Source organism: Podarcis filfolensis (assembly GCF_964270895.1).
Source record: "Podarcis filfolensis genome assembly, chromosome: 12".
In the NCBI taxonomy this organism is placed as follows: Eukaryota; Metazoa; Chordata; class Lepidosauria; order Squamata; family Lacertidae; genus Podarcis; species Podarcis filfolensis.
The window spans coordinates 24,925,490-24,952,833 of record NC_139614.1 but is presented as its reverse complement, the minus strand read 5'-3'; the positions used below and the strand labels follow the sequence as shown (position 1 = coordinate 24,952,833).

At 40.4% G+C, this 27,344-nt stretch overlaps 1 protein-coding gene and 1 long non-coding RNA gene across 2 annotated transcripts; one reads left to right on the top strand and one right to left on the bottom strand.

Moving 5' to 3' along the window:
• Window positions 1-214: 214 nt before the first annotated feature.
• LOC310745857 lies at window positions 215-5,540 on the bottom strand. The gene is made up of 2 exons (XR_014540391.1): window positions 4,723-5,540; window positions 215-1,186 (listed from the first exon to the last, which is right to left on the bottom strand). It is a non-coding gene; the product is annotated as an uncharacterized lncRNA (long non-coding RNA).
• A 130-nt stretch (window positions 5,541-5,670) lies between these two features.
• SP4 (Sp4 transcription factor) lies at window positions 5,671-27,089 on the top strand. Its single transcript, XM_083578604.1, has 6 exons — window positions 5,671-6,175; window positions 6,771-6,865; window positions 7,161-8,694; window positions 20,903-21,134; window positions 21,604-21,803; window positions 23,283-27,089. Exons 1-6 carry the CDS (start codon window positions 6,169-6,171, stop codon window positions 23,528-23,530), a joined length of 2,316 nt encoding a protein of 771 aa, XP_083434730.1. The 5' UTR covers window positions 5,671-6,168; the 3' UTR covers window positions 23,531-27,089.
• The last annotated feature ends 255 nt before the right edge of the window (window positions 27,090-27,344 follow it).

Below are 27,344 nucleotides of genomic sequence, written 5' to 3'. Positions count from 1 at the left end.
CAAAGTTGATGTTGAAGAATCATTGTTTTTACACTGGTGATCTTTGCTTCTTCTATCACTTGGGAAGACAGGCAAACTAATATCAGTGTTTCTTTTCTTTATTTATAGCTCATCTATTTATGCTTTAATGTGACCATTGGTGTTTTTGAGTGGTTTGATTTGTTCTTTCCAATCGTACTGTTACTGATTCTTAAAAAAAAATGTTGCTATTGTCTTTTTATTTTTGCATTATTATCACAGTTGCTACCTGTCTTGGGTGCTATATGTAGAAAGGTGGATTATAAATTGAATTTATAACAATATAGATTAAATAACAGATTAAGCTTCCCATGTAGTCACTTGGTTTGGGCAAATGTATAACAATTTTGTTTTTTCTCATCGCTCTTCGCCCCCATCTTCCAAGAGTTCAGACCACATCCTGTTAAACTCATCAAACCTCCATTTATTTTAATGAAGATAGAGTGCGCTGTTAATGTGCATATTTCAGCATACACAGGTTCACAGTTCACTTTTATGCCCACTTTTCTGAACATTTAAATAATGCAAAAAGTTTTTTTGTATACGAAGTTAGATGGGTGTTAAGACCCATCTTTTTAGCTTAATGGTGTCTTCGCTGCAACTAGCTTAATGGCTTTGGCACGGTGTTCCTTCATTTGTCATTACAAACATGCATTTCAGCAGGAAACCACATCAGTTGAATTAGGATTTCCTGTTGAGCTTTCAGAGCAGTCAAAAGCTGTTGAAGCGTCTGGGTAGTTTACAGTTGTTATCTACCATTATAGGAGATACAACTTTGACATAAAAACACTTTAGTAGTTCTTCACTGGTAGACTAAAGTGTCTGGGTTACATGGTGTCAAATTAGTTCTGTCCACCTTTGTGGATTGCTTGCAGAAACATGCAGCTACTGGTGCTAGCAAAGTACAATAAATTGCAGCCTAAGAAAGCTGCCTTTGATGTCAGACAACTCTGCTTGTGCTCCAAGATAAAAAATACGTACACACAACCATAAATCAAGGTGCACTTCTTAGGCAGATGGAGATCTGTTCATGGCCATGCTCTTTTCCCACCTCCAAGGAAAAGAGGTTGAACTCTTTTATTTCTTAGCAACGACGTTTTCAAGCATCACATAATTCCAAGGAGTATCAGAAAGCAATTTTCTTTTCTCTCACACATAATAACTAAACCTTGAAGAAAAAGCAAGAATTTTGATATGATTTATAATTTGATTTTTTTTTTAAAAAAAGAAACTCCGTTTTTCTGTCACACGAAAAGCACTTCTCATGTGTCTGTCATAATTCAATCAAAGAAAAAACAAGCATGACCACTATGAAAGAACAGGGACATTTTCTTAAGATATTGCTCTCAATTTCCCCTTACAACAGAAGAAAAACATTAAGTCACCACTGTACCCTGGGAAGATGACAGACTGGAAGTCAATGGCACTTGCAATTTAAATGTGTTCAAAACTGAGGTGCTGGTTGAAATGGGTTAGTGGGAATTAACTTCATGTCTACAGTCACTGCTAATCATTATTACCTCTAGACTTTGAAACATTTGGCTATGACATTCATGGAAGTACACCATGGTTAACACTGCTTACAGCCCTAGAGATGTATCCATGTTCCGAAACATTCTAATCAATGTCAAAAAAAAAAAAAACCACCACTGTCCACTGGGCAGTATCTAACTAAACAGATCCTCAGGAAATGCTTTTGGCTATGCAAGGGAAAAGCTCTTCCTCTTCTCTCCCCACACATTCCTGTATCTCCTTAAATCTGTTTTGAGTTTCCCCCCATTCCTCCAGAGCAGATCTGGGATCTGTGTGGAGGGCACAGGGAGAGGAGAGCGAGGGGAAGTTCTGTTGCACAAGTGCATGTCGTTATGGTAGTTAGTGGATCGATTTAGTTGGATAATGCCCATATCTAGCAGCGTGCGAATACTGCAGAGTATAGGTCAGCCTTGTAAATAAGCCCATTAAAGTTACTAGCCTGCAAAAAAATATATGGGTGGCTTGGAGAAGTAGAACAGAGTTCCTGCAGCAGCACTTCTATGATTGTGTGTATTTCTACAATTGGGTGCAGTTGCCTGCATGCAATTCCTTGGGGCCTTTGGCCACTAAGCTAGTGCTTTCATGTGGCAATTAAAGCTGTACTAAGCCTTAATTATATGAACAGAATCTTGGTTTTAAAAGGTTGTACTGCACACCAACCCTAGGTACTTTTTCAGGTAGGCTGGTCCTATGCAGTTAAGCACTCCTATGCCCACTGAAACAAATGCATCAAACATGCCTGCAGCTCTTTAAGCATGTGGGGAAACCTGTGTGGTGTTGGCATACGATGATGATTATGGAACTGTTCCCACAAAGGAAAATTAGCAAGTAGAGCCTGATTTTATGCAGGGTTACTCAGAAGTATCAGGGACGCAGGTGGCGCTGTGGGTTAAACCACAGAGCCTAGGACTTGCTGATCAGAAGGTCGGCGGTTCGAATCCCAGCAACGGGGTGAGCTCCCATTGCTCAGTCCCTGCTCCTGCCAACCTAGCAGTTCGAAAGCACGACAAAGTGCAAGTAGATAAATAGGTACCGCTCCGGCGGGAAGGTAAATGACATTTCCGTGCGCTGCTCTGGTTCGCCAGAAGTGGCTTAGTCATGCTGGCCACATGACCCGGAAACTGTACGCTGGCTCCCTCGGCCAATAAAGTGAGATGAGTGCCGCAACCCCAGAGTCGGTCATGACTAGACCTAATGGTCAGGGGTCCCTTTACCTTTTTACTCAGAAGTAGCACCATGTCTTCAAGTGAACTTATTCCCAAATAAATGTGTACAGTCATACCTCGGGTTAAATATGCTTCGAGTTGAGCGTGTTCGAGTTGCACTCCTCGGCAACCTGGAACTAACGGAGCGCGTTACTTCCGGGTTTCGTCGCTTGCGCATGCGCAGACGCTCAAAATGACGTCACGCGCATGCACAGAAGCGTCAAAAAGCGATGCGTTCGTGCGCAGATGCGCCGTTGCTAGTTACGTTTACCTCTAGATGCGAACGGGTCTCCGGAACGGATTCCGTTCGTATCTAGAGGTACCACTGTATAGGATTTCAGCATAAGTTCCAATTACCCATGAAACTGAATCACAAAAATCTCTTTTGCTACAAAATACTTTATCTGAGAGTTTGCAGTACCCCACTATAAAGTGCCCACTTTTCCCCACTTAAGGACAAAGAAAGAGTCCTATCTCAGCCCTACCACGTCCAGCGTTGTTCTCACAATGGACATGCAGATGAACATAATAATTCTGCCTATAAGACAGCATACTGGCTCAGATACCGGAAGAAATATAGCCATTATGACTAGTAGCCATGGATCTTATCCTCCATGGGTTTGTCTCGGCAAAATGCTTGTGCCTTTAACAGCTGCATGGCAGGAGAAAATCCTGCAAACTGCACCTCCATGCTGAGAAAAGTATCACCTGTTGAAGTCTGCCTATTTCCTAATTGTTGATGGGAAAGGACGCCTGCCAGGAGAAAGTGGCAACTGCAGCAATCATTCTTCAGAAAAGGTTTTACGTTAAGGAATGTTGGAACGTTCAGCAGTAGCTGCCTATGTGCCTGGCCTACTTTGCTGTATAGAGTAGCAGAAAGCAACCTCCTCTCCAAGTGTGATTTTAATCAAAGGAATTTTGGTCATGATTTAAGTTGTCATGAAGGGACAGTAGACATGAACCTGCTCCCTTCTCTTCATATTGAATCTACACACACGTTTAAAGGTGGGCAGAAATACCTGGGCAGAAAGGTATTTCCTATTAAAATGGGGTTGTTATGGGGGGGTGGCGTTGTTTTGTATATCTTTATGTTTTGTATGCCTTTTTTTAATGAATGTGTTAATTTTATAATGTACTTAGGGTTATGTTTTTAAATATGTTTTTAAGTTGCTTGGAGACATCTGTGAAACAAGTGACTAATATCTAATAGTAACAGATGCCTTGGCTGTGATTCCTGCATTGCAGGGGGTTGGACTGCGCGACTTCTCGTGTTCCTTTCAACTCTACAGTTCTATGATTCTATGACTAATTAAGCACACTGCAGAGCTCAGGGAGATGGTGGGCATAAAACGGTGCTAACCAGATCATCTAGATGAGATCAGTGGATAGTGCTGGGTTGGCATTTTCCAACAGCTCTCAAAGCGGTAAATGTGGCAATGAAAGCAGGACAGTAACTGAGCTTGCAGCCACAAGTTCTCCAGATCTCACCTCAGAGGCTTGAATCTCCTGGAAGCCCAAAGATAGTGAAGGTTGTTACATAGGCTACTGCCTAAGAAGACCCCAAAGATGCAAGGAAATTACAGACTATCATTCTCATAAACCTGCAGATAGGGGACCTGAAATTTGTTATTCGATTCCTTCTCCCTGCTACTATGCTGTGTTTGTGTGTGTGGCAAAACCCCTCCTACAAACAGCTGCATGCTTGAAAAAGCACCAGGAGATCCAGTCATGGAACTACCACATAATGGGTACTTTCCTTCTGAACCATGGCATCTCCTGAACTAAGAAACAGTTCCAGAGTCTGTATATGAACATGAAGAAATGTGAACCAGAGTGCCTGTTACACCCTTGTTGGAATTCTTATTTGAATTTCTTTATATTTCTGTCTTCTAGGTTTGGACCTTGCCACACCTGCCATAAACAAACTGAAAGAATATTCTAGATTTTGGTTGTTCAGAAATTCAACCTGTAGAGCAGCGATGAGGAACTTGCACCTCTCCAGATGGTGTTAAGACTCCAACTTTTTATTACCCTCAGCCAGAAAGGATGACAGGAGTTTTATTACAGCAACCTCTGGAGGGCCACAGGTATCCCACTTCTGCTGCAGATGCTTCCAAGTGCTTCTAAAGAAAAAACTGCCAAAATGACCTTCATTCTGCACTCTTCTTTCCTTCTAAAGTTCAGAAAACAACAGCAAGGTTAACTCCCACGCTCGCAATGTGTAGCAGAGAAATGACAGGTCACAGCAAGAGATTAAGGAGCCTCAATCCAATCTAGGTTCAATTTACAGCAAAGCACCTGTCTAGCATTGCGCACGCGCGGGCTCTCTCGAGCACTACACTTCCCCACATGCAGCGCGCTGCACTAAAACCAATCACAAGCCAGGGTTCAAGCCCCGCCTATCCCCCGCCAAAAAACTCCTCTGAATTCGTATCTTGCGAGGGGGGGCAGCTGTCTCCCTGCGCCCCAGCAAAGGCAATAAATAAATAAGCGGTCTAGGTTAGCTAAAAGAAGAACTAATAAGGCTGCCCCGACCAGTTTAAGGAGCGAGGCCTTCCTTCCGAAGGATGGGCGCCAGCAGCGGGCGGGCGCGTCTGCGGCAGCGCATCCTTCCCGCGCTGTCAGTTACAGGCGCGCGAGTTGGCTCTCGCCTCCCCTTTTCATTCGTCGCCTGGCTCTCCTGGACTTGTCAATCAACGGCTTCGGCGGCCGGGAGCGCCGGCAGCGGCTAGCAGAGGGGCGGATGGAGAACAGAAGCCTTTCGGCTTCGCCCCGCCCTTGATCCCGCCTTTCCCTTTCGCGCGCGCAAATCCCCCCCCCACCAAGAAATCCCCCCGCCACCGCACAACGGCGGTTAATAGCCCCGCTTCTTCCCCTCACCCAATACGCCCTCTAGCCACGCCCACCCACTCCCTCCTCGCGCCGCCGCCAGCTCTTCTGTATAGGCCGGCCGGCCTGTTTCAAGGCGAGGGCCTGGCTCGTGCGGCTCTCGCGCCGCCCTGGCTCCTCCCCTTTCCCCGCCTCCCTTTCCGCCAGGCCGGCCGCCCTGCTCTCTCAGAGGCTTAAGCCTGCTTTGGGTTCCTTCCTCAGTGGGTGTCAGCCTAGGCCTCGCCGGGCCCCGCCCCTCCTCCTCCTCCACCCCCGGCGCCCTCTCCCTCCTCTCGCCCCCTCCCTCTTCCAGCTCCCAGTTGTCAATCAGGCGCTGGCGCTGAGGCCAGGCGGCGACGGCGGGAGGAGAGACGGGCACCTACGCCACAGCCCAGCGGCGGCCATTCGTGGAAAAATAGGCCGGCCTGCTCCTCCCAGCTCCGGCAGCGACCGGCCTTCTCGCCGCCGCTACACCCCCAGCACCCCGCCCTCCGTCCCTCCCCTCCTCCTCCTCGAGCCGCGCCTCAGCGGGCGTTAATGCGGGATGAGCGGTACGTAGCCCCCCTCCGCCCCTTCCCTCCCCCGCCGCCGCCCCCGCGCGCCTTCCCGCTTCCCCGTCCCCTCTGGGTCCCTCTGTCTCCCCCGGTCTATCCCTCCCTCTGCCCCTCCTTCTTCCACCCCCCCTTTCCTTCCCGGCCCTCCCTCCCCGTGCACATCCATCCCTCCTTCGTTTCTGTTTCCTCCCATTTTCCCCTCCCTTGCGCCTCCCTCCTCCTGCCCCTAAAGCATCCTGGGCCACTCAGTAGCCGTAGATGCTTTAGGGGCAGGAGGAGGAGGAGGGCTGTGGGTGGTTTTCCGCCACCCCCCCCACCCGGCCCGCCTTACAGTCTCCGAGAGCAAGAAACCAATCAAGCCTCCCCTTTTTTTCTGGGTGTTCGCACGCCAGCCCCCCGTGGGCCGGGTTTCCCAAACCACGTTTTATTTTATTTTTATTTTTTAGGACTCCCTTTTCTGCAATAATAATAATATGGACTGAGTTAAGAATGGAGGGCTGGCGGGAATGTCCTGACAGATTTGCTCCTGGTTGCAGATTCAAAGTGAACAGCTATGTCTAATAGGTTGTGTGTTTGTTTTGTCTTTTGGTAGATCAAAAGAAGGAGGAAGCTATGCCCTCGGAGGGAGAGAAATCTCCTGAGGCTGAAAACAACAACAATAAGAAAAGCAAAACTGGAGCCTCTCAGGTAAAACATAGAGGAAGCAAAGCAAGGCTTAATTACTTTCAGTTCATTTCAAGGGATACTGCCTTGTGGCTTATAGGATGGGTGCAAGTCTTTATGGCCTAGACATGTTTGGGGAAGGGGCAAGTTTTCTTGTATTTACTACAGATGTTTGTGGGAGGCTATGAAACTTTGGCTGGATAAGCTATTCATTGCCATTTGTTCAGTTGTCATGTTTTCTAGCATTCTTTAATACTCAGGATACTGCTTTTTAGTTTGCAAGTACTATTTATCTCCTAATACACTGTGTCTCTGTTAGGATTCTCAGCCTTCTCCTCTGGCTCTGCTGGCAGCAACTTGCAGCAAAATAGGGACTCCTGGTGAGAATCAAGCAACTGGACAGCAGCTTATTATAGATCCAAGCCAAGGTTTGGTGCAACTTCAAAATCAGCCACAACAGTTAGAATTAGTAACGACTCAGCTTGCTGGAAATGCTTGGCAGCTTGTTGCGGCTGCTGCTGCTCCTCCTACTTCAAAAGAGAACAACATCCAACAGGCACCTTCTGTTGCTTCTAGTGCAGCAAGTCCCTCCAGTAGTAACAACGGAAATGCATCCCCTTCAAAGACGAAGACAAGCAATTCTTCTGCGGCAACTCCAGGACAGTTTCAAGTCATACAAGTACAGAATCCAGGAGGTACTGTTCAGTACCAAGTGATTCCACAGATTCAAACGACAGAAGGTCAACAAATTCAGATCAATCCTGCTACTACTACAACTCTGCAAGATTTACAGGGTCAAATCCAGCTCATCCCTGCAGGAAATAATCAAGCTATTCTTACAGCTACAAATAGGACAGCTTCTGGGAATATTATTGCTCAGAACTTGGCAAATCAAACAGTGCCAGTCCAGATTAGGCCTGGTGTTTCTATTCCATTGCAGCTGCCTATTGCCGGCACTCAGGCACAAGTTGTAACTTCATTGCCTATAAACATTGGGGGAGTGACTCTAGCATTACCTGTAATAAATGTTGCTGCTAGTGGTAGTACTGGACAGGTTACACAGTCCAGTGATAGTGGAGTTTCCAATGGAAATCAGCTACTGTCCACACCTGTCACAACCACTGCTGTTAGTACTATGCCAGATTCTCCTTCTTCCACTTGCACAACTACTGCCTCCACTTCGCTTACAAGCAGTGAAACTTTAGTAAGTACAGCAGAAACAGGCCGGTATGCAAACACAGCAACAAGTTCTGAGTCTAGTACTGAAGAACCTCAAACAGCCACATCAGAAACAGAGACTCAGAACTCTAGTCAGTCTAATGGATTGCAAAATGTGCAGGACCAAACAAACTCACTGCAGCAGGTGCAAATAGTAGGTCAGCCTATTCTGCAGCAGATACAGATCCAGCAGCCACAGCAGCAGATCATTCAGGCTATTTCTCCACAGTCTTTTCAGCTCCAGTCGGGACAAACTATTCAGACAATTCAGCAGCAGCCTTTGCAAAATGTTCAGTTACAAGCAGTGAGTCCAACTCAAGTTCTCATAAGAGCACCAACTTTAACCCCATCAGGACAGATCAGCTGGCACACAGTACAGGTCCAAAATCTTCAAAGCCTTTCAAATCTTCAAGTACAAAATGCTGGATTGCCCCAGCAACTAACCATTACCCCTGTATCTTCAAGTGGTGGTACTATAGCTCAAATTGCACCAGTAGCTGTTGCTGGTACACCAATAACGCTAAATGCTGCCCAGATTGCTTCAGTGCCTAATCTTCAAACAGTAAGTGTAGCCAACTTGGGTGCTGCAGGTGTTCAAGTGCAAGGAGTTCCAGTCACCATTACAAGTGTTGCTGGTAAGTGCTGTTAAGAATATCCTTTAGTGATGGTATTGGTGTAATGATAATATTTAACTATGATATGGGCATTTCTGCTTTTAAGTCTCAATAGCAAAATAGTAGATTATATATGCTCAACATTAACAATGCCTACAAAATACTGATTCCTTTTTGCTTGCACTAAATTGACTGCTGGAACAGAAGGTCCCTGGACCATCAAGAATGTGTTTTTGGGTGATGCAAGAGCCTGGGTTGGAAATGGGGAAGCCCCAGTGTCCCAGTGTAAAAAGTCCTAGTATGTGTGTGGAGAACACAAGTGGCACCTTGAGTTTCAGCTATACGGTATAAGAAACAGCTTACAGTTTGCACTACTCAAAGTTACATTGGCTTGTGCTCAACTTTTGTCTTTCACCAACAGTTGTGGTTGGCAGCTCTAATTATTCTCATTATTTTAGCTGTCTCTTGTGAATGGGTGAATAAATGTGTACATGGTTTAAGTCATAAATCACTACTTAAAAGTCTTGATTACAATGCCTAAGTTGGAATGTGGCTATATCCTGCAACTAAAGAATAATTGAATGTATTATTACCTGAATTAATATGTACAATGTGTGTGTGTTCATCTAATGTTGTTCTGATTCTGTTCAGGAGCCTGGAATTCACTATGCAAACTGACTGCTTATTTGATTCTCCGTGGAAAAGTTGCAGATCTTTTTTTAAACCAGCAAAACGGAAATATAAATTATGTTGTAAGATGTAGAAACACGTGTGCAAGTTAATGCCCTGTCAAAATCAGTTGGAATTGCATACGATACAACTTGTATGTAGGATTGTAGTGTCTGAAACTTCTTAGAATTAGTTAATTGTTCCTAGTGCAAGAAAATTGCTATGGCAAATAATAATTCTACTAGTGAATGAAATGAATTACAGTGGTACCTCGGGTTACAGACGCTTCAGGTTACATACGCTTCAGGTTACACACTGCTAACCCAGAAATAGTGCTTCAGGTTAAGAACTTTGCTTCAGAATAAGAACAGAAATTGGGCTCCGGCGGCGCGGCGGCAGCAGGAGGCCCCATTAGCTAAAGTGGTGCTTCAGGTTAAGAACAGTTTCAGATTAAGAACGGACCTCCGGAATGAATTAAGTACTTAACCCGAGGCACCACTGTAAAGTAAGGTATTGTTTGTAGAAATTGAACACTTAATGTATTGAATAATGGTTTGGCCCCATTTCCAACTTGGAAAACAAGTAGGTATAACATGTATGGAGGGTTGGCATTTACATGCCATGTAAATCACAAAGAGGTATTTCTCGAAACCAGTTATCCCCACCCCCCTTGAATAAAGGAGTACTTAAAGAATTGCTTAAAAGTAGCATTTCACGTGTGTGTGATACATGAAATAAACCTCAAAACTTGTTTCACTTTAAGGATATTCAGATATAAAGCTTGTTCCCTCCTTGCCTTTCCCTTCCCTTGCACGCAGCAAAAACAAAAACAAAAAACCATTTGTGGTTTATTGGCAATTATAGCTGGTCATTTTGGCATAATTAGTCAGGTTACAATTTGGAAGTTTCTAAGTGCCATGAGGGAGAGGCAAGGGAAGGAGGTAGTGCGTAAGCCCAAAGCTCATGCAATGGCTTACCATTGTGTTTCAGTCGTCCCAATCTATGTTCTAGCATTTTCCATATAACTTGAATTTTCATCTGGAGGTCGGGCTCAATTCTGATATATGTCCTGGAGACTTAAGTATTTGTTGCGTTCTGACAGGATGTAGTTGTCACGTCCTGCTAAATTTTATAAAGGGAAGACGAATAAGTGGTAGTAGATACTGAATTGTTTACTTTTATTTCTCACTGAAGCTCCTCCCGAGATGTTTGTCTTCTGATGGGCAGGAATGTAATTGGGAGGAAAAGGTTTGGGGATACATTTCTTTTAAAGGATCCCCTTTCCCTTTCCTATGCTTTTCAACAGCATCACTAAATAACCTCATCCCTGTTTTATAGGAATGTGGCAGCAACCCATATTCTGCTTCTGTCATGTTTAGCTTGCCCTGCGGTTATGGCTGGAGAATCTTTGAAAACTGATCTCTTGCTCTCACCTTAATTTATCGGTTGTATGGATTTGACGCCTTGCTGAATATGTATGGTGTGCATTATATAATACTTAATATTTTATTTTCAATCACAAACCTGGCTCTGCTGTTTCCAGGGCTTTTGCTTTGGCATAACTGCGCCATAACAGTAAGTGCAAAGTAACTGTCTTGATGTATGAAGTGAGAATTGTAGACAAGTTGTACAGAGACTGTATAAACAGCTGTTTCCTCCCCTCAGAACTTCAATAAAACATTACAAACTTGGTTCTATATAAGTTCATTTGTAGACATAAGCTGTAAATTGCATCCTGGTGTGCCATGTTGGGACTCCTGGTGTGTAGCTTCAGCGGACCAGGCCTCTTTCAGTACACATATTGGTGATTGCTGCCAGTTCCTTTATTGTCAGCAATAACTTTCCACTGCTTCTCTCTCCCCCCCCCTTACTCCCTTGCTAAAACCATGTAGATTTAGTCAGAGGTAACAACCTTGGTCTCTCACATACTTCATTTTTAAACCATGGTGGGACCAGTGTTACTGGTTTAGTAAGAGATGCGCATCTGTAGAATAAACATAAGAAGAGCCTGCAGGATCAGTTCAGCGGCACATTTAGTCCAGCATCCTGTTTTTAGAGTAGGTTTGAAAGTGTCTCTTCAACATAGAAGACCTCTAGTAAGCGGCCTCTTTTTTGGACATAATGACCATTATTATGTTACAGCATTTCCATATTGCCTAGATAGCATAGGAAGTAGCAAGGTGGCAGTAGATACTATTCTCTTAAGGACTCCATTTATTACTATTCAGTAGTGTACATTATATTTATTAATGGTGAGGAGTATGCAACTTTATGAATAAGGATTCTTTATATATTATGGCCACCAGCCAACACACATGGCTGGTGGCCATAATACATAGTCCCATCTTTCAAATTCATTACTACAGGGCAAGCACTAGATAGTTTCAAGTCCTGGCTACACATTGACAGAATGAGGTGCTAGGAAGGATTGTGCAATAGCTTTACCCCCCCCAAAAATAAAAACCTAAATCTCTATACAAATAGAAAACTAGCACAACAGCAAGAAGGCTGGATTAGAACTTTTCTCCTAACATGCTAGCTTTCTATTTGCATATGGCAGCACTAACAAAACCTGGTGTCATCCAACAGAATCTGAAGTGAGTCAACTTTTACTCCTTTTAATTCTGCTACCTCATTATTCGTATGTATAGACGACACTCAAGACTAGCTGACCCCTCATGGGCTTTCCCACTTTCTACTCACTTAAACTTTTCTTTATTTTGTGTTTAAGTCCTCTGTTCAAATTGCAATGTGATATTACATATTATAATAGAAGGACTAATTATGGTTAATTCAGTGGTGACACAAGCCACTTAAAGTGGTGAAAGTGATCCAGAATCATCTCCTTATGAAGGGCAAATCTTCAACTGGAAATTATTTGAAACTAAAAGAGAATTAGCTGAAAGATGTAGCTAATTCCCATGTTTAGCACAGGTGTTCTGTTTCAGAAAATGACCTTTGTTTAGCTATTATCTGTTTACCCAATTTTAATTCCCCTTTCCCCATATACATTTCCTGTGCTTTAAGTGTGGAACTTCAGAAAATTTAAGCAATCACTGATGCAGGCAAATATCAAAGTTTTAATCACCACCTTTTATTACAAATATCACTAGGTCTATATGTGTATGTTTAACAAGGTTTTCTACTTTGTGCTTAGTATTTCAGCCCTGAAAGGTTCATTTTCACTGATTCATATAACTGGGCATCAGCTTACTTATGATTATTCATAAACAGAGTACATAGTAGCTCTACTACTATTGTTGATCTAATTTAAACTTTAAATCTGTTAAGGAGCTTGTTCTTTCTATATAGATTAAGACAGGACTGTTTCATTGTTACGTATATGTTAATGTTTGTATAGATTCTTTTTGTCTGGTTGCTTGCCTTCTGTAACCTATACTGTAGTCTGAGTTGGATGACTATCTTTCTGCCTATGTACTGAGAAGAAGAGTTACCATGTAGCTATTCTTCTGTAAGAAACGTGGAATACAAGGGGCCTTGGAATAGTGAAAAGCGCTAAACATATAACTTTTAAAAAACAAGCCATTAAAAATCTTATCTGTCTCAGTTTAGAGCCCCAGACTATAGAACCTAATTATTTCATGTGAGCTCCATTGACCCTGAGCTGGTTCGCATTATATTGTAAGCCAAACTATGGTTTACCAAGACTGTATGGGCTTCTGGAGAGGAGCATGTTGCCACTTAGCTCCTCCCTGGTCTTTTTTACTGCTGCAGTAAACCAAGGTTTGGCTTAGCATGTCAGCCATACTGGAATGAGTGGTTTTGCTCTCTCCTCACCATGAGTTGTCACCACACCTTGGTTACAGCTCATGGTTAGCTTAACCATGAGTTCCAGTTCAGATGACATGCTGTCAAACCTTGGCTTAGCTCAGTGTGGTGTTACAGTGAAAAACAAAGTTGGAAATTATTCTGTGCAAGACTGCTTTTTTATTTAGTCTCAGTAAGCCATAGTTTATTTGCCATGCTATTATCCACACTAAAAATTCATTAGCTTTGTACGGCACAAATGCTTGACTTTAAATTTCTCCCCTTCTTTTTTTCCCTTCCAAAAATAGTAGCTGTGGCAGACCATAGCAGAAATAGCAGAAGTTTGCTCTCCTGTGTCAAAGATACAGCTAGCACTAAAGTTCAGCTACTATAGGTTAAACTTACAATCTTTGGGAAACATTGAGCTCATAAATAAAGCTCATATCACTGAGGCACTTCTAAAACAGACTGTCTACTGTGTTTAATAACACGGGCTTTAAAGGCAATCCCTTGCTACTATTTATTATCCAAGCAGTTACCTAGCTCATTGAAAAAACCCTGTTGCTTTCACTGAAGATATGTGCACAGTTGGGTTGTACACCAGAACTGGACTTGCTGGTTTTCAATATTGTATTTATACTTCGGGTCACAGCTCAAATTCTTTAAATCAGACATTTTAGCTTGCAGTTGGAAAAACGTTACGGCTCCAAGTACTCCTTGGCCAATTAGATTTTATTCTTTTCCCAATGTTTCATCAAAAAGGCTTTTCATTTCAGAGCTTTGAGCCTCTGTAAAAGAATTCCAAATAGTTTGTATCCAACCAGGCTGAGTCAAGGGATGGGTAGACTTGGTATTGTCAGGTTATAAATCTTCAACTGTAGCATGGGAGCAGCTTTTACAGATGAGACATGGTCTCTTGAGTCTCAGCAGTAGGATAATAAATTGTCTCAACAGTACTGGTGCTGTGTTAGAACACTGAAATGCCAGATGAGCTGAACAGTTCAATTACCAGTTTAATTACACTTTACTTGGAGAAAGGTGCTTACCTTGGTGCCATATCTGGTATACATTTTGACTTTAGGGGGATACACTTTTCACCAAGTCTTGTAATGCATCACAGTCCCTTAATATTGACAGAGTAAAGGGCTGCACTAACACACAATACTAACCAAAAAATGTATGAGTGACATGTATTAGAAGGTTGGAACTGTGGCCTGGCCCCACTTTCACACATTTCTTCATGTGTTCCAGGTTGTCTGTACAGAAGGCAACTTACATAGGGTTCTGATCACATCTTTACCTGGTGGTAATTACAGTTAACTTATACCACTTTTTGACCCAAAGGCTGCAAAGTGGTGAACAACATATTAATACAAAATAAACACTAAAAGTATAATAAATCTATCATCAAAACAATATAAAAAAGCAAAATCAAGATACACCCATACATCACACTGTATACGCGTTAGGAATGCCAGTTAACCCTGTGGCAAAGAAACAGAAAAATCAGCAATCAAAGCACCTCTTAACTCACACCAAGTGTGTATAACCCTCCTATCTCACTCAGGGTGTGGGACTGTGGACAAGTTACACCAACAGGCTTTCACCCTGGGCCAGAAACCACTTCTCTCTCCCACTGTAGTTAACTAGTCAGTAGACAAAATACTTGTCAGCTGTGTGTTATAATAACCAGAGCCTGGAGGGGAAAAAAAGACTTGCCATATAATACTTGTTCCCCTCCTGTCTCCTATGGGGGGCGGGCAAGATCCCACAACAGCAGATGCTCAATGTGAAGCATCACAACTTCCTTCTCTCTCTGCTACTGTCCCCAGAAACAGGTAATAAACACCCCACTGTTACATAAGACCCTAGCTTTGAAAAAGTACCAGATCAACAAGCTCAAAAAGGAGGTGCTGCCATCACCTTTAGTATCATCTTTTCAGGGTTGTCTGGAAAGGGGTGGCCTGCCACACTGAATACTGAGGGGCCCAGTCCTTGGAAAGAGCCACAGCTGTCCAAATCTTCCTTGTCTCCGTCCCAGCAAGCTGGGCTTTGTTGCAGCGTGCTTTTCAGCTAGGCAAGCAAGGTTACCAGGAGTGGGCAGGGGTTAGAGTAATGTTATAAATAGAGGCCACACCCATACGGGTGAATGTGCCTAGGCACCTGTGCAGATGAGATTTCAAAAGTAGGCTGGCAGTGGGGCCAGTCAGTGCCATTTCACTCCTTCCAAACATTCTTCTGTACAGAATGAATGTCTTCACAGAATCAGTTGCTCTTACAATTTATGCCTGTCTGAGGGGAATCTCAAGATCTGCCTTGTGGAACAGATGGCACTAGCTCTAGGTGGTTTCTGGTTTCAGTATGAATTATCAGTGCAGGCACTGAATTCACTTGGAAATGAAAACAGAAACATCCTGAAGAGTATCGAATGCAAGAGCAAAAATTGACCCGGCTTCTCTTTACTCTCCAAGTATTGTATTTCATGTGCAAAATGTCAGCATCAATATGAACAATACCTGTCATTTCCCATGAAAATGGAACGCTGGAAAGTTTTTAGTCAATCCTGTTCTGAACAGATGGAACCAATCAGAGATTTGGTGGCAGAGTGTGCATCTGTGGGCAGCACCCATCACCCATATTCTTTCATGTTAGCTTAATGTAATGTAAGCTTGGAGCCAGTGTACTTTAATAATGATAATAACAATAACAACAATATTTACTATGACTTTTATTTTATTTGTACCCTGCCCATCTTACTGGGCTGAAGGATCACCTTACATTATATATGCCCACTCAATTCCTTTGATTTGCAAGTGCCACATAATGTTCTTTCCATATTTCCAAGGAATCAGTCCTTCAGTGTGGTAGCACCTATGTCATGGATATTAGGCAGGCGCCTGCTAAAAACTGTTTTGTTTAAGCAAGCCTGTACTATCAAGTTAGGTAAATTTGACGTGTTTCTTAATATGTAATTTTATTTTATAATGTAATTTTTAAAACTCCTTTTATTTATTTATTGAAAATTATAAGGTTAACTTTTTAACATCTGATTTTATTGCAAATTTTAATGTCTATTTTATGTAAACTGTTCAGAGGGTTAGATGATTAAGTTGTACAGTATATAAATCCTATTAAAGAAAGAACAAACTAGTTGAAGCCCTTTCTAAAGAAAATGAAATACTGGAGAGTGATAGAAACCTAAATTTTCTGTTTCAAAGAACTAATCAGTATATGACTTGGAAGGTGGTATTTTTTTCTTTTTTGCAGTAAAGGCCTTCAGTCTCAGAAAAGCATTTTGAAACTATTTTAGACAATTGTGGTGGTGATTTTAATTCTTAAATGTATCATTCTGACTTGCATCTCCCCTATTTTAAAATTTATTTTTTAATGTTAACTTTTTAGTAAAAGCAAATACATATCATTTCATATAAGCTTTTAGAGATTTAAGCTTTCATGTGGAGTTTAAATGTGTTTTCTTTTCTATTTTGATATGGTCTGCAGACTAATTCAATACATTTTATTGGTCATTCAAGTTGTTTAGAACCACATTGCCACTTGCAGAAAAACATGGACCTCTACATTTGCTCTGGAGTTTTTGCAGGTGTTATTCACAGGGTGGAAAATGTGGCAGTTAGGTTCAGAGATATAAAGGCCTGAAATAAGCCTGGGGAAATAGTGTGTGTGTGTGTGTGTGTGTGTGTGTGTGTGTGTGTGTAAAAATTGGGTTTTCTGCTTTTCTGTTCACCTTTTTGTAAATTATGTTATTTGTATGATAAATGTATATGTATATATGTCATTTTGCTGGCGTGTTGTAATGTGCTATTTGATTGCTGATCATCTTGAAAATGGTGTGGGTTTCAATTTCAAAAGGAAGGGCCAGATGTACTATGGTGTTGTGTTTGGTTTTTTTTTAAAAAGGAAACCAAAATAGATAGACAACTGAGTTAGGGAAGTATCTTATATATTGGGTAATAAATTTTCAAAGTAAAGTGAATAAAAGATTTAGTACTACAGTATTTAAACTTGTGCTTTTATAAGAACTCAGGGTAAGCAACATTAGTTTAGAAATAAATCAGTTGTTTGAATTCAAAATATATACTTCAAAACACATGCTTAGTGACATAGCTATAGCCATCTAAACCCAGTCCAATAGAAAAGCCTTCCACCATGTCCAACATCTGTTGACCATGATTTTTGAATAGACAATGCTGTGTATTCAATCTGATACTGAGTGTGTTCAGCTTTCAAAGCTTCTTAGTTAGGTCTGTCAGCCCTGTGTGACTTATTCACAGTAGAAGTTAGCATCCATCTATATGGTTTGTTTTGAGGAAAGGATAGACCCAGCTACAAGAGTAATCTTGTTATCTTAAACACATTTCCTTCAACATGAATTCCACTAAAATAGTAATTAATTTCAAGTGATCAGGGATCAGGCAGATTGAGAACATAGGTTTTTCACAACTTTTAAAAATGAGGGTAAAAGGATTCTCTCTTGTCTGTTCAGCCCAAATTGAAGCCTTCTGATTCCAGCCTGGTTTGCAGTTGCAAAATTTGCTCCAGCTTTCTAAATTGATCTTCACCATCAAACCATATATCTTTCATGTAATCCCATAGTAAGCTTTGTGCCCAGGACATATTTCTTTGAGCATGCCATGGTCTTAAAGGATCATAAATACTCACCTGAGAGTGAAGTAATCTCTAGATGATCCATTTTAAGCCAAGGACTGTTTCATAAATTATTTGAGGACTCCTCTGCCTTGTCTTTCAAGAAAAATACTTCTCAGTCAGTCTTGCTCACTAGAAATATAAAAAAAGAAACTAGAAAGATGAGTCTTCCTTTCTTCAAACAGAGCACTGGTGATGACAAAAAATGAGCCTTTTTCAGAATAAGAATAATTGTACCTTTCCTTTCACAGCAAGAGGTAATACAGGCTTTTGGAACAGTGCCCTCACTTTAGGTCTATTCTGTTTTGCTGTCTTTTCAACGTAATTCTCTGCCAAACCTACCTGTGATTGACTAAACTGAAGCAGCCCACCAGTAGTGCCGATAAAAGTCCCCCCTCCCCATATGTTGCCAGTCTTGAGTCTGAAAAATTAGGGGGAGCTGACAAGCACCTGTTAATTCACAATACATGGCTCATGGGCCATATTCAGTGAAGCATGCCTTAAGTTGTGCAGGCATATTCTGTATTGACTACAACCAACCTTAGTGACCCATTTCTTCAAAGTATCTATTAATGTTGATTTTCACATGTCATTCTGATGATCAGTCACCAAGTTTAGAAAGATTCTTCTGGAGTTCTGTTGCAGCCTGCTCTGGATTTAATCATCTTGAACGCTTTAGTTTTACCTGAAACCTCCGGGTATAGGGTGGTACAGTGGTACCTTGAGTTACAAACACCTCAGGTTACAAATGGTTCAGGTTACAAACTCCGCTAACGTTGAAGAGTTACCGCAAGTTTAGAACTTTGCCCCAGGATGAGAACAGAAATCATGTGCTGGCAGCGTAGCAGCAGCAAGAGGCCCAATTAGCGAAAGCACGCCTCTAGTTAAGAACAGTGTCAGGTTAAGAACAGACCTCCGGAATGAATTAATTCGTAACTAGAGGTACCACTGTATATGAATTCAGTAAATAATAATAATGATGATACCTGCATAGTTGGCTGTACCATTTCCCACCTGTTTATCCAGATCATTTATGAATACATTTTAGTACAGTGGTACCTTGGGTTACATACACTTCAGGTTACAGACTCCGCTAACTCAGAAATAGTGCTTCAGGTTAAGAACTTTGCTTCAGGATGAGAACAGAAATCGTGCTCCGGCGGCGCGGCAGCAGCAGGAGGCCCCATTAGCTAAGGTGGTGCTTCAGGTTAAGAACAGTTTCAGGTTAAGTATGGACCTCCGGAATGAATTAAGTACTTAACCCAAGGTACCACTGTAATGGGTTTTACTTGTGTCTTGCTCGTGAAATTAAAACACAGTTCCACTAGGAAGATCAAAGGAAAATGAGTTATTTTGGAGAGCAGTGACTTTAGCAGTACAGTCGTACCTTGGTTTTCGAACAGAATGCGTTACGGGAGTGTATTCAAAAACCAAGGTGTGGCTTCCAATTGGCTGCAGTAAATTGTAAGCTGCACCGGATGTTCGGCTTCTGAAAATCGTTAGAAAACCGGAACACTAACTTCTGGGTTTTGATCATTCGGGAACTGATTTGTTTAGGAGCCCTGAGCTCCTTTGGGAGAAAGAGTGGGATATAAATTCAACCAATCAGTGTTGGAGAAGATAGTCCTTCATATGATCCTATCCTCAAGCCATGCAAGGCTTTGGTAGTCAGAACCAGCACTTTTAATTGTGCCCAGAAATCAACTTTTAGATGTTCACAAGCTAATCAAATGACTTCCTTTATTGGAAGTATTCACTAAACTCTAAAACTGCTGCAACACATGAGCCTTGTATTCAACATTGAAATTTGAAGCTGATCCCACTCATTTCCATACTGCAGATTGTATTTCTGTTCATAAGTGTCCTGGAGGGATGAGCAGTGAGCTAGCCAAGTTTGCTGATGACACCAAATTGTTCAGGATGGTAAGAACAAAAGGGATTGTGAAACACTCCCAAGTCTATGTAAAGGAGGGGAACAGGCATTAAAATGGCAAATGCAATTCAATGTAAGCAATTGTAAAGTGGCACACATTGTTTGCTTATGTGGTCTGAACTGGTGGTGCCTTGATGAAAATGTCAGCCCAAAAAAGATTTCTGGAAGGGAGAAAATTTGGTGCACTCCAAGAAATATTGAATCTTCCAGAAAGTTCTGATGGCTGGCCTTGGAAATGAGGAATCCCATATTTTTATTAAATTACTATGTTATTAAAACTGTGTATCTTGTATTATCTACAACTTTTAAGGTGACTTAACAACATTATTAAATTTACAGAGACCAGTTGAAGAGCAGCAGGTATAGGCAAATGCAACAGGTTTTATGCCCACAATTTCATTTATTTTTACACTATACTACAGTGTTCGAAACTACCATTGTTCTAGGCACATTTTGCAACAGGGAATTTCATTAGCGTGAGCAGTTTCTCAGCTCTGGGTGCAGTACTGCGCTTAAGATTTCAGATTAAAACTGCAGAGTGGAAGGAAAGGAGGACCTTTTTCTGCCTCCCCACTTCCAGCTACTGTCTGAAGACTGGAAAAGAGACCCTCTTAATAATATTAGGGGGGTGGGCAGGGGAAGGACTAGATGACCATGTGAAAAATGAACATAATATTTTAGCTGCAGTTCATTCATTTTCAGCTTTGTATTCTTGTTATAAAAAAGCATGCCTAGACATTCCGTTGTTGTGCCCATAACCTAGGTTTAAGGTGCCATTTCGCTCCTAGCTTTCATATCTCAGTTTCTAACACTGCTGTACTGTACTAGTACCAACTTTTACAGTAGTGACTTCCAACAGTGGATTCACTGCCCAAATTGGTAACTAGCTGCAGCCATTCTGGCAAAGTGCCACCCTGGACAAGGAATTCAGCAATTTTGTAATCATGAGTTCTCCCTTAGCGTTTGCAATTAGTATGACATAATTTGCAAGCCCAACTGTTTCCTTTTATATTAAAAAGGTGCTGGGTTTATTACCTTTTGGGAGAGACAGTTCTTCCAGTCCTAAAGTATTATGCATATAAATAAATTTAAGTGACTTTTCTCCATCTTACATTGGAATGAATATGATATTGAAACCATGTTGTGATTTTACTGTGATTAACTAAAGAAGTCATGTGTATTCTTATTTTGCAGGTCAACAACAAGGACAGGATGGAGGCGTAAAAGTACAGCAAGCTACACCAACTCCTGTCACTGTAGCAGTAGGAGGCATCACAAATGCAGCCATTGGTGCTGTTAGTCCCGATCAGATAATTCAGGTGCAGTTGCATGAAGCCCAGCAAGCGTCTGATCAAGACGTGCAACCTGGCAAAAGGTTAAGAAGAGTTGCTTGTTCATGCCCTAACTGCAGAGAAGGAGAAGGAAGGTAATTCCCGTAATAGCTGTAAAGTGCCAAGCATCTCAGGGCCAACGGTGATCCTTTTGCTCTTGCATTTCTGTTCCTGCTTTGAACACTGAGTAGACTGTTGTTTTAAACATTTTTTTCCATCTCATTAAAAATCATTTCCCAATGATCTTTAACCTTTTTACATGCCCACAACATATGAAAAAGTTCCCTCCATTTCCAACACAAATCTGATTCTGCTTTATACGTCTTAGCCAGTCTACTCGACTGTTCCTGTTGAAACGGGCTGGGATAATTTGTTTCATTCAATAATGTTTGCAGCTGACCTGCCATGACCGTCTCAAGTCACCTTCCCCCGAAAGCAGGTGTATGTCGCAATCTGATAGGGTTCAGGGTGGGGTTTTTCAGGAGTAGTTAGATCAAATTGTTTTTCTTAATGCGTTTTACAAAATTGTACTTTGGTTAACCATTAGTGTTTTGTGCTTGGTAGAAGCAGTAACGAACCAGGAAAAAAGAAGCAACATATCTGCCATATTGAAGGTTGTGGAAAGGTTTATGGGAAAACATCTCATCTCCGGGCACACCTTCGCTGGCATACTGGAGAAAGGCCATTTGTATGCAATTGGATCTTCTGTGGGAAAAGATTTACAAGGAGTGATGAACTGCAGAGACATAGGCGAACCCATACAGGTCAGTGAACAGTTTGTATAAATGTTTTAAAGTGTATTTTATATTTTATAATATACTTATTGTGCTACAGGTATATGCATTCTCATTTTTAAATGACTATAGAACTAAAAAGTGTTTCTCCTAATCAGAACCTTGCATGGGTAAGAATGCTTTCTTTTATCTTTCCTTCATCTTCCAAAATTTATCTGTCCTGAATCTTCCAACATTCAGCTTCATCCCACAAGTTATGAGAGAGGTAGAAAAACTTTTCTCTATCCGCTTTTCTGTGCCACATGGAATTTTATGAACTTCTACCTTGTTACTTCTTACACACCTGTCCTCTAAACTAAAAAGTCTCAAAACTAAAGTCCCAAACTCTGAAACACTTCATCCCCTTGATCATTTTGGCTGCCCTTTTTTGAACCTCAATGCCACTTACTAGGACGAACAGGAGGGGCAAGGCAGCAGCAAGATTGAGGCAGCATGGTCATACTTCTAGGAGAGGCAGATTGATTCTGCAGATGAATTCACATGGCTCCAGCCTCACTGCCGTCTCATCCTCCCTGGTAAGCGACAGTGACACTGTTGCCTGGAGGCTGTTAACAGTTCTCTCCCACCAGCTTATGTCCAGTGAGATTACACCTACAGGAGACTTTCTCCTACAGAGCACAGTGATCAGTTAGTTAGATAATGGATGAGATAATATCTTCCGTTTATTACTCCCCGAGACAGCTGGGACCACTGTCTCCTGCAAGGATGTGTCGACCATACCCTGGATCCAGGAAGCTCATTTGACAGTACAATGGTACCTTCGGTTATGAAAGGGATCCGGAGGCCCATCTGTATCCCGAAAATTCTGTAATGTGCAGTGCTGCAGAGCGTTTCTGTGCACGTGCAAGCGGCAAGCCCATTTCTGGGTTTGCCAGGTTCACAACCCGAAAGTTACGTTACTCGAAGGTAATGTAACTCAAGGGTCCACTGTAATTGATATGGACAGCATTTACCATGTTAGGCACTCTGATGATCTCTTGGAGTTTTCTTAAGAAGTGCGTATCTTCACATTCATGTCTTTGTAGGCCAATGGAAACATCATGTAAAAAAGGGTTACTTGAATCTGTTCACAATACTTGCATATATCAGTACACATCTTTACTGTGAGAAAAGTCACATGTAAATGTTTTTTATTGATTTTCACATGATGAAAGAAAAAAGTCCTAAATCTTCCAGGAAGCTCATAAAAGTAGCAATTGCTGCAGATAGTACTAGCACTTTAAACTAAATTCATGTATGGCTACACATGCATGTACACCAGTTGTTTCGCTGTGTGGTCCCATAAATTCATGCTTCTGGTCTTCAAAATAATACTTTTAGAAAGACAAAATTAAGACAATATAACAAGTTGAAATTACTGTAGCTATACTGATGATTGGAGCCAGATAATTGTCCCATAATAGAAAAATTAATTACTGAACAGCTCTTGTTTTGTTTTTTCCACAATAGGTGAGAAGAGATTTGAATGCCCCGAGTGTTCTAAAAGATTTATGCGAAGTGACCATCTCTCCAAGCATGTCAAAACACACCAGAACAAGAAAGGTGGGGGAACAGCCCTCGCCATTGTTACCTCAGGTGAATTGGACCCTTCAGTTACTGAGGTGCTCGGATCTCCGAGGATTGTCACAGTTGCAGCCATTTCTCAAGATTCAAACCCAGCAACCCCTACTGTTTCAACAAACATGGAAGAATTCTGAAGGAACATTATTCAAATGCCTAGAGTTGCACTTAAGTTTACATACCTTTCAAGATACGAAAGTGGGCTGGTAAAAGTGTATTACAGAACAGGAAATCATGTAGTCAGTCTTGATTTCTGTAAGTATTCCAAGTTGGAGGACTAGCACAGGAAGTGTACTTTGTATAACAAGATAAAAAAAAAAATCAAAAATAAATACAGGGCCAATTGTCATAGATAAATTATGGATACAGCAGATGAAGAAAAGATTGCTTCCACACTGTACTAATTTATGTAGCTATATCACGAAAATGATTTTAATTGGATTTTCCTTCTCTTTTCACATTCTATGTAAATGTTTGTTGTAACAACAAACAGTACAAATATACAACAGGATGTCTGTTGGTTAGGGTTGTTTTCACATGAATGTCTCTGGAATTTTCACAGGAACTTTCTTTGTTCAAACGGCACAACAAAAACGCATAATAATCTAGTAAAGATGAAAACTTTTTGTTTCTTTTTGGTTTGTGAAACATATAGTAAACCTGGCCATCTTTGGTCATTTTTAAAAAATAATTCAGATGGCAGCATGTTAAATGGTTCTGAGGTGCACCTCAGATAATTTTGGCCACTACATTATAGTAGTGTGTATAATGACAATCAGTAAACACAAATTATTCTCTAGGAGAGATAAAGAGATCTATAGAGCCAGTGTATACTGTAGCAAATATTGAATCTTAGAAATATATTGACATAAGATTTTAATTAATTTCTATGTAAAAGTTAAATATAGGAACCTATGTGATAAGTCCTATACTTTTAACACATCCCATTTCAAGACATGGGTGATCCATTGCTAAGCCTTGGTTAACTTCATTTATAAAAAGTGTAATTTAAATATTTAAATTTTATTAGAATACTTGGAAATGGTGGGATATAGGATATTGTAGTAGACCTCATGCACCAATGTCAACCTTTTGTCAGTAGCAAATACTGTGGTTATCATACTGAGTTATTTAGACTTTGACATAACAGCCAAAGAAATGGATGAATACTTTCAACCAAAAATATGAATCTAAATTAACCTGTTCTGTTTCTTTCATTTCAAAAGCTACTTTTGGCTTGTCCAAAGGCACACTCAGTAAGGTTATTTGAACTGCAGGCCCTTGTGCCTTATCAGAAAATCCTTTTGAAAATCCCCTTGGTATCAAAAGCAGCTTGCTATATGGCATTGGGGGCTGCTATTTGAGAGGCTCAAGCCATAAGTCCCTTTGGAAGCATAGAGGTAGTTGCAAGTGTTGTTTTGGTTTTATTGTTGTTTCTTTTTCTTTCGGTTTTTTTTTTAAATCCCATCAAAATCTTACATCCCCCCCCCCACCCCAGTAGATAGGCTAGCAAATAAAATTATTTAAATATTTTTGTTGGATCAATAATTTTAATTCTTCAGAAACTAAACATATTTTAAAAATATGACTGCTGTATATTGGTAGAGGTAAGCTATTACTTCCTCAGTATGCATTTTGTTAAGCCATTACAGTTCAAAAAGCACCAGTTTGTTTTTTGTCACAGATTCAGCTGTAGTCACTGACTACTAGTTGACCATAACAACTCGTCGCCCTGGACAAAGATGCATATTCCAGGTGAGGCTCACAATGCAGGGATAAGGATCCACTTCCAGATAAACAGCTGCATCCATATCGGCTACACATGCAAATTATTGTTTTTGTGCGTAGCTCTGCTTTTCTAGATTGGGGCATCTGTGCAAATTTGAGTATACAACAGAAATATGGCCAAATATATTTTGGAATTTAAAACATTTCCCATAGACATAAATATTATATTTTGCAAATCCACCGTTTGGTAAAGATCACATGACTTTCTGGTTTTTATGTTTTTACACCAAAATATTTCAATGATGGAACTTGCAAGTACAGTGCAAGAAATTAATGTGTATCCTTTAAAAATTATGATTTATGTTTTTAACCTTATATAAACTCTCAGTTTTATGGCATTGCATGCATTTTTAAATACAAAGATCTACTGTTTTGTACTATGTACACTTAGGGATGCCCAGTGTAGTGAAATAGAAGCTGAAAATCTTTTATACTTTCCACTTACATACATAGTAAAGAAAACAATTTTACACATTTCTACACTGTGGTTATAAGTGAAAGTTTCTTAAACCTTTTGTAGACATTTAACAAGTATTTCCATTTTAGTTGGGTTTTTATATATTATTTTGTATATTTTATTTAAAATATTTTCAGCTGATTTTATCTGGCTTTAAAACCTCAGACTCAATTTGATGATACATTTAATACAGATGACCATTAAGTAATGCTAACTATTATTTTTGCAGATCAGCTGCAGCATCAAACACATATTTTATCGTTAGGCTTCACAATCAGTGCTATAGAAGTAAAGCAAATAAAATGTTCTTAAAGAATCATGTTTAACTTAGTATTTTATTTTGTAAACAGAAGGTATGAGTGCTCTGCACAGCTGGTAAATATTCTTTTTTGCATATTTTATGTATGCAGATAGGAAATGGAAATTATTTTTTAATCTGCAGCAAATCCCTATTACAAGTGTATCAAAATCTGGTTGGCATCACAGAATCTTAATATAGATTAATCTGTGTTAGCAGGTGCACTTACTATTCCTGGAATTGGAAAGGTTTTAATAATCTGTTCTGCATACCATTCTGAGTCCACTTTTCAGTCTTAGAAGGATCGTAAATTTCAATGTCCTTTATTTGACTCAGTGGGATGTAACTTGTATGTAATAGGGCACAGATGTGCAGTAGTAGCTTATTTAATGCCACTTCACTGTTCATTCCCTTTGCCACCATTACAAGGTTTTGTTTTATCGTACTTATCAGTGCAAAGTGTAACTATCATGGTAGAACTCCAGTGTTGGAATAGGTTTTTTCTTTTCTTTTCAAAATGCTTTCTTGGGATAGGGTTGTGTATGTGTTTCCTGATTACATTAGAAATTGGTGTTAAGTCATTATTTATCACACTGTTTCATGAGAGAAGTAATAAAAGTGTGTTATTTAGAAGAAAAGGTTTATTTGTTAAACTTAGGTAAGCATGATGTTTGGGTCCTATTTTTCAATTTTATAACTGTTTTATTGCAACAATATTTGTATTTAAGTCTCCCATTTCTAATGCCTTGTGATTTTTTTATGCATGTCACTAAATTGTCATCCCGCAAAAATTGATGTGCAGCATAGGGTGTTAAATCTACATAAAGATTTTGAAACAGAAAAAAAAATAGTTGGTGGTAAAATTGTAAATGTTTTGCAGAAAACCTTATAAAAAGTTTTGTAGTAATATTTCACTTGTAAATTTTTTTGTAAGAAAAAGAGGGGGAAAGGGGGTGGGGAAGACAAGAAACACCCATTCTAGAATCTGCAAATTAATTCTGCCAGCAAAGCCTCTAAGGCATTAATTTTTACTATGCTAATTTGTATACATTTTGTGTGTTTTTGTGGATTTGAAACTAAAATTGTGTAGACGTTGTTGCCTGCAATAATACTTTGCAAGTAACCTATTAAAATTCTCTTGAGTTTGAATGTATGTTTATTTTAAAAAAACTTGTATTTATTTATAATATTTGTATTGTGTGTACTAATTTAAAATATTTGAGTCCTATTTCCACTCAGACTCAGTATTCAAGCTGGTGTATACATAAACAACCTTTAAAACATCAAGATTGTAATAAGATAGTGTGTAAGCATATATCCTAATAAACATGCATAGGATTGTGCTATAAAAGTAATATGTAGTTCAGCAGCAGGAAGACACATTCCTAATCAAGAACCATCAAAGGGT

Bases quoted from the DNA above. Each gene is read 5' to 3' on its own strand.
- SP4 (XM_083578604.1), top strand. The intron at 6,866-7,160 runs GTAAAACATAGA...TGTCTCTGTTAG, and splicing joins GCAAAACTGGAGCCTCTCAG to GATTCTCAGCCTTCTCCTCT. The intron at 21,804-23,282 runs GTCAGTGAACAG...TTTCCACAATAG, and splicing joins ACATAGGCGAACCCATACAG to GTGAGAAGAGATTTGAATGC.